Genomic DNA, 14,553 nt, shown 5'->3' with positions numbered 1-14,553 from the left:
ATAAAGAAGCCACAGTTGCTCGCTGCAGTCAGGAGAGAGGGATGTTTGGTATTTTCTGGATGGCACGACGGCCTTGTGTTTGTCTGTTTAGGCAAAATGATGAAGTGGTCTTGTTTTGTCTCACGTCATCTCTGTCGCAGCGTGACCTTGTGCTGGTGTCTGTGAGAAGTTTATGTCCAACAGGTGAACAGCATGGCTTGTGTGAGCACGAGGCCAGCTTCTAACAACAGGAAAGCCTGGCTCATGGTACCGGACCAGCTCCTGGATGTCAGCACTGCTTTTCTTCTTTTCACAGAGGAGGAAGTGAGTTTTAAAAAGATAAATAGGTGTTTGCCAGGCAGGAGAAAACAGCATGAGCTAAACAGGATGCAGATTGAAGCAGAATAGTGTGTCAGGAGACGTTGACATCGGGTGGGGGAATGGGTGGCAAGAGAGAATTCCATTGAGGTTGTCAGAGAATGAGATGTAGAAGGTGTCAAGGCTAATGGAAGGTCGTGAGGGGTTTTAAGTGGAAGAACTGACATGATCTGGGGTGTGTTGTAGGAAACTCCCAGCAGCTGCGGGGGAGATGGGGCGGTGACAGAGGGAAGGTCTGTGCTCTTTCCCTTGCCCACCGCTGCAGCCCTTGCTCAGGTCTGTTCTCTCACCTGGTCTATTGCACCACGGCCTTGGTGTTGGACCTGCTTCTGGTCTAACCCCCTCCCCCACCCCAGTGATCATGCTGTGGCCAGGGTGATTTAGCAGAATCACAAATCTTATCCTATCACTTTGTCAGTTACAACCTTTGATGCCCCATCAGCCATGAGGTAAAAGCCTACAGGACATTGCATGACACACCACACCTTTCATCATCTGATCATGCCACCTGGATACCCACTGCCAGTTGGGAAGATCCGTTAGGATGTCTCAGAATGATCTCCAATTCATGATTTCCAAAACTGTGCTCTCACATCATCTTCACGTGTTCTCCTCCTTGTTACCCCACCCCAAAACCCAGTGAATGGGGCCGTTGTTCATTCAGTTCCCAAGGACCAAATGTAGGAGTCAGCTTGGAACTGCCCTTTGGTGTACCACCTTATGTGATCAGTCACCCAGACCTGTTGATTTTATTTGTTCGATATTTCTGGAACCTACCTCCTTTTCTCCACCTGTGCTTCCGCCATCTCAGTTCAAGCTAAGATCACCTGTGGTCTGAGCTATGGCACTAGTCTGGTGACTGAGGACCCGAGTCACTCTTCCCTCCTCCAAACCCATATCTCATAGTGAATCCAGAGGTTTGTAGAGGGTATATTTTATCCTGTCACTCCCTAGTTTACTAGTTTCTTGTGGCTGCTGTAAAAAGACCAAAGTTCCTTATGTGGTCTCCACAGCCCTGCCTGCTCTGTCCTACTTCTCCAGCCTCCCTTCACACCACTCCCCCCTTCCCTAAGGGATCCTTTCTGTTCTTCAAATGTGCCCTGTTCCTGCCTCCCTTGGCGCCTGTCAGCACACTGTTCCCTCTGCCCGCAATGCTTTCTCCCACCCTCCCTGCCGCAGTGCTTCCACGTCATCTCTCAGATGGAGGCAGCCACTCAACACTCTTTTTTGAGTGCCTACTCAGTTTCTGGAGACAGTGTTCTAGCATGGATACAGAAGTGAACAAAACAGACAAAACTGGAGCTCTTAGGCAGCATTTATTCCAGGAGGGAGACAGCCAGAAAGACAATAAGGAAAATATTTGGCATGTCAGGTGGTGATAGATGCAGTAGGAGTGTTGGAAGGAGTTGTGACTGGAGATGGGATGGCCAGGGAAGGCCCCAATGAAGTTAATGCTGGGGAAAGACTTGTGGAGGGTGAGGGAGTGAGTCCTGTGGATATATGGGGTAATGGTGTCCAGGCAGAGAGAACAGAGAGCAGAAAGGCCCTGAGGCAGGAGCTGGCCTCCCCTGTTCCAGGAGCCACAAGGCCAGCCTGAGTGAGATGGAGAAGAGTAGCAGATGGAATCTGGGTGGCCGTGGGTACAGATGCTGTAGGCTCTTGTAAGGCCCTAACTTTTCCTCTGAGGTAGGCACCATTGGAGGATTTTGAACTGGAGAAGGAGGTGACGTGACTTGAGTTTTCACAGGATCACGTCAGCTTCTCTGTGGAGAATAGACTGTAGGAGACAAGGCTAGAAAAGGGAGATGAGTGAGTGGTACTGGAATATTCCAAGTCAGAGATGTTGTGGCTTGGATCAGGATGGTAGCAGAGCAAGTTCTGAGAGTCCGTCAGATTCTGGGTCCATTTTGAAGAGCAAATGAGCTGATATTATGTGCTGACTGGATGTGGGGGAGACTGAGGAGTCAAAGATGACTCCATGGTTTTTTGGTTTCTCTCAGATATGGATCCCTCAAGGAGGCCTTTCTGACACCTGCAGTCAAGATCTTGCCCCTGTTATATGTCCTCATGACACTCTCTGCATTGCCTTGGTGGTCATCAGCTCAGTTGTAATTCAGACATACTGTTTCATGCTTTTCTGTCTAAAAGTTCTTGGTCAGCCGTAAGAATCTCCGCGGCCTCTGGAGGAACCCGAGGCTGCAGTTCCCTGAGAACAAGCGTAGCGGGGACCCTGCGTCCCTGTCAGCGCACCTTCCCACTCCGCGAAGGTCAGAAACGTGTGGACGGGGCCCCAGGAGTTCTGCCAGGAGGGTGTCCCTGTCCACAGTCCACTGCCAGAGGGGGCGGGGCAACGGCCTGGGAGCATCTGGGCCGCGGCGCCCAGGAGCACGCTGCTGCTGGGCCGCCGTCTTGGGAGGCGTCCGTGAGCCGCACCTGCGAGCCGAGCCCAGCGGAGTCCGGTCGCGCTCCGCTACTCTCTCCGGGGCTGGGCTCGTCCGTTCCGCCGGCGTCCGTGGACACCGCTCCGTGTCCCCGGTGGGCACAGCAGCCCGGGCCCTCCACGGCCACGGCCGCTAGCCTGAGGAGGCCCTCCTTCAGCTCCGGGTCTTCCTCCTCGCTCGACACAGACGACCAGGGCGCCTGTGAAGATGACTCCATCTGGGAGAGGTGCCTGGGGGCGTGGGGCGTGGGCCTGGGGGCTGGTGGGAGGCGAGGCGAGCCTACCCTGTATCTGAGGAATAGGCTTCTGCGCCAAGAGGTGCCCGTCAGGTCGCGCGACAGCTGTGGGGCGCGCGGAGCGAGGGGTCTCTTCGTGCGCTCACGTTCATCGAACGTGCGGTGTGTGCCGGGCACGGGGCCAGCCCGGGGATGCGGTGCCCGGGAGTCGGGCGCTGAAGCGGCACACATGGTCTTGGCTCCTTGGAACCAAGTCTTGCTGGAAGGACAGACGTGAAGGAGAGTAACGTTGGTCTCGATGGGTTCTGAGGAGTGCAGCTCTCCCTCTTGTACGGGATTGTTAAGGCACCTTCTAGTTTTAGTTTATTTGTTGTTGCCTTTTAAAAGAAATTGATCGGATCTCACGGTATTTCTGTGCTGTGTCCGTTTCTGCCTTAATATGTGGCTTTCTAATTCTAGATGTTTGTTTTTCTTTTTTTAACATCTTCCAATGCGTGTTTGAAATAATTGAATGTGGAGTGTTGTGCTGTATTTTTTCTCCTTCATGTTTTTGGAGGAGCAGAGGAGAAATTTTGAACGACTGAAATGTTATGATTCAGTTTTTCTTCTTACAGTAACTTTGTATGGAATTTTTTTTTCCTGTTCCTGGATGTTGTATGGACAGGGTTCCTAGTGTGAGAGAGCCCACTTCTGTCAGGATGGTGAAGCGCAGTTTCTTTAAACATAACGCAATCGGGAATTAAGGGGTATATTTTGTTTCTCTTTCCTTTGTGCAAAATCCTTCCTATTTCTTTTTTCTTTCCTTCCATCCTCTTTCCTTATGGCCCCGTCTCGGAGGAGCACCGCCTCTTTTGCCAATTTCTGGTTCTCCCTTGGAAGCAGTGCTTCTCCAAGGCTGCCACCTCCAGAGCCTTTCCCCTTGCAGCAGCGTGCTCGTGACCAGTGCCCAGGACTACCGAGTCCTTCGCCTGTGTTGCGTATTTCAGCAGGTAGTGTTGGACTTCCTCTTTTGAGGGTGGTTTGATGTGTTTTATCTGATTCCTCCATGACCTTGTCCTTTCCATGGAGTCTTAAACCTTGCAATCCTCCACTCTGCCAAAGGCTTTCAGTCGTGGTCGGAGCTGGGCTGGAAGTCGGCATTTCTTTCTGAACTTGCAGGTCATTTGAAGGTTGTGGTCGTCTTGGTCATCTTGTGACACTACAGGCTTGCTTCTATGTGGCTTCGTTGGTTCTCCTTGTTGACTGTATGATTTGGAGGAGGTCGATTGTATGACTGTGGAGAGTTTTGGATTCAGGGAGCTGTCTTGATCTTCCAGACCCTGAAGGCTCTCCCAGAGTTCTTCCCGGTATTGATTTTCACAGGCCTTTCCCACACGTGATGTTCTTTCTGTTGTTTTCTTGATCCGATGGTATTTCGATGCCAGTTTCATTTTTAATTGATGGATTGTGTCCTTGCTGCCTATTGGTCATCTGTATTTCTTTCTCAGTCAATTATTTATTCCTACCCCTTAGCAATTTCTTAGTTGGGTTTTGGGAGCTCCTTCTTCAGTGTGGATATTAACCATTTGTCTATTTTACGTGTTGCTCATATTTTTTCTGAGTCTGACTCATCTTTTAACTGTGTTTCTAGTATTGTTGCTAGATGGAATAGTGTATCTTGGGAGTCTTTGCACATTAGTGTAAATCCTTTTGTTTTTGTCTTCGCTCATGGGTGAGAGATTGGGTATCGAATGCTTATCTCACACAGTTTTGTCCCTCATCTCTGTCCACACTCATTGCTCCATGTATCCTAGAATTGCAGATGAGCAGTCTGATTCCAATGTGACCTTTTTTTCTCTTTCTTCCTAAATCCCTAGAGAATTTTATTTATTCTTGAAGTTCCAAAACTTTCTCAATATGTGTTATGGTCATATTTTTTTCTCATGAATTTGTCCTCATATCTGATGTGTTCCTTTTGATGATCGGGGCCCTCCTTGAGTTGCAGAAAGTTTTTTCTGAGATGTGTTTAAAGATTATTTTTCTCATCTGCTCTGCTGTCTCCCTCAGACATGCCAATCATTCTTCTATTGAAAATCTTTTTCCATCTCTGGAATCTTCTTCTTATTTTCTCTCTTTTCCTTTATCTCCTTCTTTCTGAGAGAGTTTCTCAAGAATGGCTTCAACATCATTGATTCAATTCCCAGTGATGTAAAAACTGATCTTGATTGTTTCTAAGCTGCATGTAATCTCAAGGGAAATTTTATTCTTTCCCAAATACTTCCTCTTTATCTTTTTGTCTATTTCTCCCTTGCCACCCTGTCCCTTTACATCTCAGTCCCTCAACTTATACAAGTTTTCGTTTCTTGCTTCATAGAGCAAACAGTTTCCTGAATTTTCCTGAGAACACAAACACAGCAGAAACTTTCTAAAATATAGTTCTGTTTCCTCAAATAGAAGTCTTTCAAGGACTCTTCAGCTGAACATTTCTATGTTCATGCTGTACAGTCTTGAAGAAAAATAAGACAAAGACATATGGCTGAGATATATGTTCTGATTTCCATGTCGGCGTATTCATGGAGGAGCGAGAAATGGACAGCCTTTTCCTATTAGTTAGACGTAATTTCTACTTAGTTCCTATCAGGTTGCTGTGTGATCTTTTCCTTGTTCCTGCTCTGACGTTGGAGAACTCGGTGATGTGCACAGCCTTGAGCCACATTTCTAGTTTATTTTTTTTACTTTTATTTCTTTCTGCTGATGAAGAGCTAACATCCGACGCCAATCTTCCTCTTTTTTTCTAATTGAGGTCAAAAGGGTTTATAACATTGTGAAATGTCAGTGGTCCGTTATAATTTGTTCGTCACCATATCAGTGTGCCCCTTTACCCCTGTACCCAGCTCCCTCCCATCTTCCCCTCTGGTAACCAGTAAACCGTTCTCTTTGTTCGTGTGTTTACCTTCCACGGATGAGCGAAATCACATGGTGTTTGCCTTTCTCTGTCTGGCTTATTTCACTTAACATAACACCCTCAAGTTCCAGCCACGTTGTTGTGAATGGGACAAGTTTGTCTTTTTTTATGGCTGCGTAGTATTGCATTGTGTGTGCGTGTGTGTGTATAAATATATATATGTGTGTGTGTGTATGCACGTATATGACATCTTTATCCAGTTGTCAGTTGATGGGCACTTGGTTTGCTTCCGTGTCTTGGTTGTTGTGAATAATGCTGCAAGGAACATAGGGGTACATAAGTCTCTCTGAATCATTGATTTCCAGTTCTTTGCTTAAGTACGTAGTCATGAGATAGTAGTGAAGAGACTGTCTTTTCTCCATTGTATGTTCTTGGCACCTTTGTCAAAGATTAGCTGACCATAGATGTGTGGTTTTATTTCTGGGCTTTCAGTTCTGTTCCATTGATCTGTGTGCCAGTTTTTGTACCAGTACCATGCCATTTTGGTCACTATGGCTTTGTAGTACATTTTGAAGTCAGGGATTGTGATACCTCCAGCTTTGTTCTTTTTTCTTAGGATTGCCTTAGCAATTCGAGATCTTTGCCCCGTATGAATTTTAGTATCCCTTGCTCTGTTTCCGTCAAGAATGTCAGTGGGATGCTGATAGGGATTGCATTGAATCTGTAGATTGCTTTGTGTAGTATGGACATTTTACCTATATTTATTCTTCCAATCCATGAGCAAGGAGTCTCTTAACATCTCTTTAAGTCACTATCAATTTCTCTCACTCATGTCTTATAGTTTTCTTTGTATAAGTCCTTCACTTCCTTGGTTAAATTTATTCCTAGGTACTTAATTTTTTTAGGTACGCTGGCAAATGGAATTATATTTTTGAGTTCCCTTTCTGTAAGTTTGTTGTTGGAATATAGAAAAGCAACTGAATTTTGTAAGTTGACTCTGTACCCTGCAAATTTACTGTAGTTGTTAATTATTTGTATTAGTTTTCCAGTGGATTTTGGGGGGTTTTCTATATACAAGCTCATGTCATGTGCAAACAGTGAGAGTTTCACTTCTTCACTCCCTATTTGGATTCCATTTATTCTTTTCTCTTGCCTAATTGCTCTGGCCAAAACCTCCAGTACTATGTTGAATAAGAGTGATGATAGTGGGCATCCTTGTCTCGTTCCTGTTCTCAGGGGGATGGCGCTCAGCTTTTGCCCATTGAGTATGATATTGGCTGTGGATTTGTCATATATGGCCTTTATTATGTTGAGGTAATTTCCTTGTATCCCTATTTTTTTTCATAGTTTTTATCATAAATGGCTATTGGATCTTGTCAAGTGCTTTCTCTGCATCTATTGAGATGATCATGTGGTTTTTATTCTTCAATTTGTTGATGTGGTGTATCACATTGATTGCTTTGCGGATGTTGAACCATCCCTGTGTCCCTGGTATGAATCCCACTTGATCATGATGTATGATCCTTTTGACGTATTGCTGAATTCAGGTTGCCAAAATTTTGTTGAGAATTTTTGCATCTATGTTCATCAGCCATATTAGCCTGTAGTTCCCCTTTTTTGTGCTGTCCCTTTCAGGCTTTGGTATCAGAGTGATGCTGGCCTTGTAGAATGTGTTAGGAAGTCTTCCATCCTCCCTTGTGTTATTTTTAATATCTTCTTTTAGGTTTGTTAACAGTTGCTTTACGGACTTTGCTGCTCCTGTGTTGGGTGCATAGATATTTATAAGTGTTATTATTCTTCTTGATGGAATGTCCCTTTGATCATTGTATACTGCCCCTCTTTGTACTCTTTACCTGCCTTGTCTTGAAGTCTACTTTGCCTGATGTAAGTATTGCGACATCTGCTTTCTTTTGTTTGCTGTTAGCTTGGAGTCTCGTCTTCCACTTCTTCACTCTGAGCCTGTACTTGTCATTGGAGCCGAGATGAGTTTTGTGGAGGCGACAAATTATTGGATCTTGTTCTTTAATCCATCTTGCCACTCTGTGTCTTTTTATTGGAGAGTTCAGTCCATTTACATTGAAGGTGATTATTGATGTATGACGGCTTAATGCTGTCATTATATCACTCGTTTTCCAGTTTTCCTGCATTTCCTTTGTTTCTCATCCTGTGCGTTTTGGTCTACCCATTGAATTATGCCGTTTTTTATGCTGTATGTCTTTGTTTTTTCCTTATTTCTTTTTTGTGTCTCTGTTCTGCTTTTTAGTTTAGTGGCTGCCCTGAAGTTTGTATTCAGAATCTCGTGCATAACATAGTCCCTTTTCTGATGACCTCTTATTTCCTTGGTCTAAACTGATTCAGTCCCTTTCCACCTCGCCTCCTAAGTTATTATTCTCATATCTTATTCCAACTTGTGTCGTGAGTTTGTGGTTCAAGTGACAAGATTGTCTTTGTTTTTGATGTATTCCTTCCCTTTAGCCTAATGCTGTAGTTGAATATTTGCTATCCTGTTCTGATCCTGTCTATCTGTTGGTCTCCTTACTCTGTGTTTTGTGACCCCCCCTCTCCCCTTTGTCATTTTTTTCAGGTATGAGGGCCTTCTTGAGGATTTCTTGGTGTGGGAGGATGGGTCTCATGGCTACAAAGTCCCTTAGCATTGTTTGTCTGGGAAAGTTTTAATTTCTCCCTCATATCTGAAGGATGTTTTTGCTGGCTAGAGTATACTTGGCTGAAGATTTTTATCTGTTAAAATTTTGGATATGTCATTCCATTCTCTTCTAGCTTGTGAGGTTTCTGCAGAGAAGTCTGCTTATCTGATAGGGGTTCCTTTGTAGGGTATTTTCTTCTGCCTTGCTGCCCTGAGTATTCTTTCTTTGTCATTCATTTTTGCCACTTTTACTACTATATGCCTTGCAGTCGGTCTTTTTACTTGGACACATCTAGGCGATCTGAAGGCTTCCTCCAGACAGGTTTCCCTCTCATTGTCTAGATTTGGGAAGTTGTCTGCTGTTATTTCTGTGAGCACGCTTTCTGCTCTATTCTCCTTATCTTCACCTTCTTCAATACCTATAATTCTTATGTTGTATTTTCTCATTGAGTTGGATATTTCTCAGAGACTTTCTTCATTTCTTTTTAGTCTCAGTTCTCTCTCCTCCTCTGTCTGGAGCATTTCAACATGTCGCTCCTCTGTGGTGTCCACACGAGCATTCAGGGAATCTGTATTTTGTTTTATAGCTTCCATTGTGTCTTTCATCTCTAATATTTCTGATTGATTCTTCTTTATAGTGTCAATCTGTTTTGTGGACTAGCTCCTGAACTCGTTGAATTGTTTCTCTGTATTCTCTTTTACCTCATTGAGTTTTTTGACAATAGCTCTTTTGAATTCATTGTTGCTTAGTTTACTTATTTCTGCATCCTCAGGACTGAATTCTGGGTGCTTATTTTCTCTCTGCTCTGGAGATTTGATGAATTGCCTGATGCTGGAAGGATGAGTCTTTTTCCCATTGTGATAGTATTTTGTTGCAGTTACAGCATGTTGCCAATGGATGGGGGTCGAGAGCCGTGTATTCTGAGCCCTCCACCTTCAGCGGAGATGGCCCCGCGCAGTGCGGGTCAGGGGCAGGGCACTTTTTCCTGCATGCAGTCCAGGGTTTCCCGATCAGCTCTTGCTATCTCGTCTCCTGTGGTCTTGGCTTGATGAGGTCACCCCTGAGTGAAAGCTTTTGCCCTGTTAAAGGGCTTCCCTTTAGGCCGCAAGGGCCCTAGGGAGTCCTGGGTGATTCCACAGACGCGCAACCCCTCCCCCACTCCTTCTGTCATGGAGCCTCCCTGGCAGTGACCACGGTCTTTAGGGGAGGGAGCAGAGTTCTCTCTTACCCTGTGCCAGCTCCTCTGAGGCAGGGCTCCAGACTCTCCACCCTCTGTCGTGTGGCTGCCGTGACTCTCCGAGGATTTTTGTGCTTTTAGGGGATTTTCTTTTGGAATAGGGTTGCTCCTTTTTATTGTATCTTGGAGGGGAGAGAGTGCTGGGCAAGCTCACTCCACCATGATGCTGATGTCACTCCATTGCTTGTTTAATCTTGAAGTCGGTTTTGTCTAAGGACGGCAACACCTGCTTCTTTTGTTTGCCATTAGCTTGGAGTCTCATCTTCCATCAGTTCACTCTGAGCCTTTGTTTGTCTTTAGAGCTGAGATCTGTTTTCTGGAGGCAACATAATGTTGGGTCTTATTTTTTAATCCATCCCACCACTCTCTCTCTCTCTTTTTTTTTTTTTGAGGAAGATTAACCCTGAGCTAACATCTGCTGCCAATCCTCCTCTTTTTGCTGAGGAAGACTGGCCCTGAGCTAACATCCGTGCCCATCTTCCTCTGCTTTATATGTGGGACACCTACCACAGCATGGCTTGCCAAGCTGTGCCATGTCCACACCTGGGATCCTAACTGGCGAACCCTGGACCGCCAAAGCAGAACATGTGCATTTAACTGCTGAGCCACTGGCCCGGGCCTACACTCTCTCTCTTTTGATTGGAGAATTCAATCCATTTACATTTAGAGTGATGATTGATCTATGAGGGCTTACTGCTGCCATTTTATCACTTGTTTTCTGGTCGTTCTGTATTTCCCTTGTTTCTTGTCCTTTGTATTTCAGACTACCAGTTTAGTTTGGTAGTTCTCTAGGATGATTTTCTCCGTATGTATCCTTTGTGTCTCTGTTCTGATTGTTTGTTTAGTGGTCGCCATGAGGTTTATCTAAAAAATCTCCATTTCCTGATGGCCTCTTCTTTCCTTAGTCTAAAGCAGGTTCCATTCCTTTCTTCATCCCCTTCTAAGTTGCTTTTGTTGTAACTTCCGTTTTCTGATGTGAGTTTGTGATTAAAATGATGAGATTACAGTTATTTTTGAGGTGTTCCTTTCCTTTATCTTCAATATTATAATTGGTTGCTATCCTGTCCTGATAGAGAACTGCAGTTTTCTGATTTTATCTGCCTATTTATCTCTTTGCTCAAGGCTTTTTAAACCCTTTCTTTTTCTTTCTGATATGAGGGCCTTCTTGATCATTTCTTGTATGAGGGAGTCTTGTGGCAATGAATCCCTCTGCTTTTGTTTATCTGGGAAAGTTTTTATTTCTCCATCATATCTGAAGGATAATTTCGATGGATAGAGTCTTCTTGGCTGAAAGTTTCTGTTTTTCAGAATTTTGAGGATATTGTTCTGTTCTCTCATAGCCTGTAAGGTTTCTGCTGGGAAATTCGGTGAAAGACTGCTAGGGGTTCCTTTGTAGGTTATTTTCTCCTGCCTTGCTACCCTTAATATTTTTTCTTTGTCATTTACTTTTGCCAGTTTCACTAACATATGCCTTGGAGAAGGTGTTTTTACATTGATACAATTAGGAGTTCGGTTAGCTGCTTTTTTTTTTTTTTAAGATTTTATTTTTTTCCTTTTTCTCCCCAAAGCCCCCTAGTACATAGTTGTATATTCTTAGTTGTGGGTCCTTCTAGTTGTGGCATGTGGGACACCGCCTCATCGTGGTTTTGATGAGCTGTGCCATGTCCGCGCCCAAGATTCAAACCAACCAAACACTGGGCCACCTGCAGCGGAGCGCGCGAACTTAACCACTCGGCCATGGGGCCAGCCCCTCGGTTAGCTTCTTTTACTTGTAAATCCAGTTTCTTCCCCAGGTTTGAGAAGTTCTCAGCTATTATTTCTTTGAACAAGCTTTCTGTTCCTTTCTCCCTCCCTTCTTCCTCTGGCATACCTATAATCCTTCTGTTGCATTTCCTAATTGAGTCAGATAATTCTGGGAGAATTTTTTCATTTCTTTTTTATCATAGTTCCACCTCCTTCTTCTGAAGCATTTCTATATTTCTGTCCTCCAAGCTGCTGCTTCTGTGTTCCATAAATCAGCCCTGTTATTCAAGGACTCCAGATTTTTCTTTATCTCATTCATTGTGTCTTTCATCTCCAACATTTCTGATGGGTTTTTATTTATAGTTTCAGTCTCTTTTGTGAAGAATTCTGTCTGTTCATTAAATTTTGTTCCTGATTTCATTGAACTGCTTTCCCAAGTTTTCTTGTAACTCATTGAGTTTTTTAATGATAGCTATTTTGAATTGTCTTTCATTTAGATTGTAAATTTTTGTGCCTTCAGGACAAGATTGATTTCTGGGTGCTTGTCATTTTCCTTCTGGTCTGGAGTATTAAAGTGTCTTTTTGTACTATTTCAGGGGGTGGATTAGTGCTTCCCCTTAGTGGAAGTATCTGATCGCAGATTCTACGTGCTACCAGTGGGAGGGGCAAGAGCTGTGTATTCTGAGCCCACTGCGATCCCTGGCATCTGTGCCTGTCCTTTGGAATCTATGCTGACTGGGTATGTCTGCCATTGCCCACTCACTGCTGCTGCTTTAGAAATGTATGTGCATGCACTCTGGTAGGAGTCCCTTCCTCTGGCTGAGCTGGTGTGTCAGGTGGAGGGAGAGGTGCTTTGTTTTGCATGCAGAATCCTGGGGGCATTCTGCTCTGCCCTTGCTGTCTCCCCCCCTGGGGTGCTTGCTTGAGAAAGATGCCCCTGCAATTCCTTGGCCTCCTCTGTGTGGGGCTTTCCCACAGCTGTAGGCAGCTCCAAGAGTAAAGGTATTCCTGCGGAGAGCTTCCCCTCCCCGCTCTCCTCACAGAGCCACATGCAGTCCTGTGCCCTAGATCACCATCAAGGAGGAAGATGAGATCCCCTTACCTCCTTCCACTTCCTCCTGGGGGTACAGCATCTCCACCTTCAAATGTATGGCTGCCTGGGTCTCTCAGACGTCTGTTGTGTTGTCTGAATGTTCTCTGTTGGTTTATGAATGTCCTTTGCATTGTGTCTTCGGGAGGGAGTCTAAGGGAAGAGCTCACTCCACCATGATGACGGATGTCACTGGTTTTTTGTGGGTGTGTATGTGAGCTGCCATTAGCATGGCAGATGGGTGGTGTAGGTCCATACCTGGGAACCGAACCTGGGCCACCGAAGCAAAGTGTGCCAAACTTTAAGCACTAGGCCACTGGGGCTGGCCGCCAGATATCTAGTTTAAGCCAAGTGTCATGAAACTTTCTAGTTTAAAAAGTCACTCATTCTTTAAAATAATCACCTGATGTCTAAGAAGAGATATTGAGATACCACTACCTTATTGTCTTTGTACAGTATTTAAAACTCATTCCTGGATGGGCTGTTTCTGCATTCGTGGCTAAAAGCTACAACTTCACCATGGCCGCCCCACAGCTCCTTTCCTTCCACGTGCACGTTTCAGCTCACGACTGATGCTGGATGAGGGTGTTAAAGACTCTGAATCCTCTACTAAATAGTTTCCATACTGAGGGAAATTTGAATTCCTTCGCTCTGATGAAAGAAAGTCTATGTTTGTGACATTTCTTGAAATATTTTACCATGAATGGTTCCACCAGTCTACTGTAAGCTTTAAAGGTTTAACTCATGGAAGATCTTCCGGTTTTCTAGCAGGTAATGGTGAAATATTTCTGGTTCCTAGTGCTATTGAAATTCTCTGTCTACTCTTGAGTTTTTACATCTAGGTGAGTCTGGGGAATGGCTCATCAGAAAGTACCCACTTGCTATTCATGATTCTGAGCTAAGTAGATTGTGAATATGTCGCTCTGCTGCATAAAATTCTCCAAGGGTTCCCAACTATGTATAGTGTCAGGTAGAAAAGCCTCTCAGAATAGCATGTGAGCTCTTTACAATCTGGTACAATCCTATCATTTCAGATTCATGTGTATTCACTTCCTGCCATAGATCTCAGACTCTTGCCACACTAAACTATTGATCTCTTTCTCCAAACCTGTCAGGAAATTTCAGACCTTTCTACTTCTGCTCATATTCTCTTCCTTCTGCCTGTAATGCCTTGCCTCTCAGTGGGAATTGATATTTGTCCTTCACAGTGGAACAGAAATAGCACCTCCTTTTTCTAGTATTTCTGATGCCCAAAGCAAAGTTCATGACACCATTTTCTTTGGCCCCGTTGCTGTGGCCTAACTGTTGTGTCTCCCCAAAATTCCTTTGTTAAATCCTAAGGCCCAATGGGATGGTATTAGGAGGTAGGGCCTTTGGGAGGTGATTAGGTCATGAGGGCAGAGCCCTGAGGAATGGGATTAGTGCCTGTATAAAAGGGGCTTCTGGGCCGACCTGGTGGCACAGTGGTTAAGGGCACATGTTCCACTTCGGTGGCCTGGGGTGCACCCATTTGGATCCTGCGTGCAGACATGGCACCGATGGCAAGCCATGCTGTGGTAGGCATCACACATATAAAGTAGAGGAAGATGGGCATGGATGTTAGCTGAAGGCCAGCCTTCCTCAGCAAAAAGAGGAGGATTGGCAGCAGATGTTAGCTCAGGGCTAATCTTCCTTAAAAAAAAAAGGAGGGGGCCTTCAGAAACCCCTGTAGCCTTTGTTTCACGGAAATTATCTTCTACTGAATTTTTCCTCCCTTTTATTACCTCTGTTCTCTGCCTCCAGAACCCCGATAAAAGAAAGGGCAGACATGTATGCTGCTTCACATTTCTCTCCTACGTGCCATCATTCTGCCTTTGGCTCTGGTCTGCAAGATTCCACTGACTTTATCACCAGATCACTGACATGTTGTTAACCATCCCCA

At 44.8% G+C, this 14,553-nt stretch overlaps 1 protein-coding gene across 12 annotated transcripts in view; it reads left to right on the top strand.

Moving 5' to 3' along the window:
* Window positions 1-14,553, top strand: part of LOC138917791 (ATP-binding cassette sub-family D member 2-like) — a 59,741-nt gene that overhangs the window by 31,274 nt on the left and 13,914 nt on the right. The window contains exons 8-9 of one of the 12 annotated variants that reach the window (XM_070235954.1): window positions 12,139-12,281; window positions 13,089-13,403. The exons of the other annotated variants lie outside the window; for them this stretch is intronic. Coding sequence (XP_070092055.1) covers window positions 12,139-12,150 — 12 coding nt within the window. The 3' untranslated portion in view covers window positions 12,151-12,281; window positions 13,089-13,403. The remainder of the gene's footprint in view (window positions 1-12,138; window positions 12,282-13,088; window positions 13,404-14,553) is intronic. 12 annotated transcript variants of the gene reach the window in all.

This window comes from Equus caballus, chromosome 15 (assembly GCF_041296265.1).
Source record: "Equus caballus isolate H_3958 breed thoroughbred chromosome 15, TB-T2T, whole genome shotgun sequence".
NCBI lineage: Eukaryota > Metazoa > Chordata > Mammalia > Perissodactyla > Equidae > Equus > Equus caballus.
This window is presented reverse-complemented; position numbering and strand designations above follow the sequence as displayed.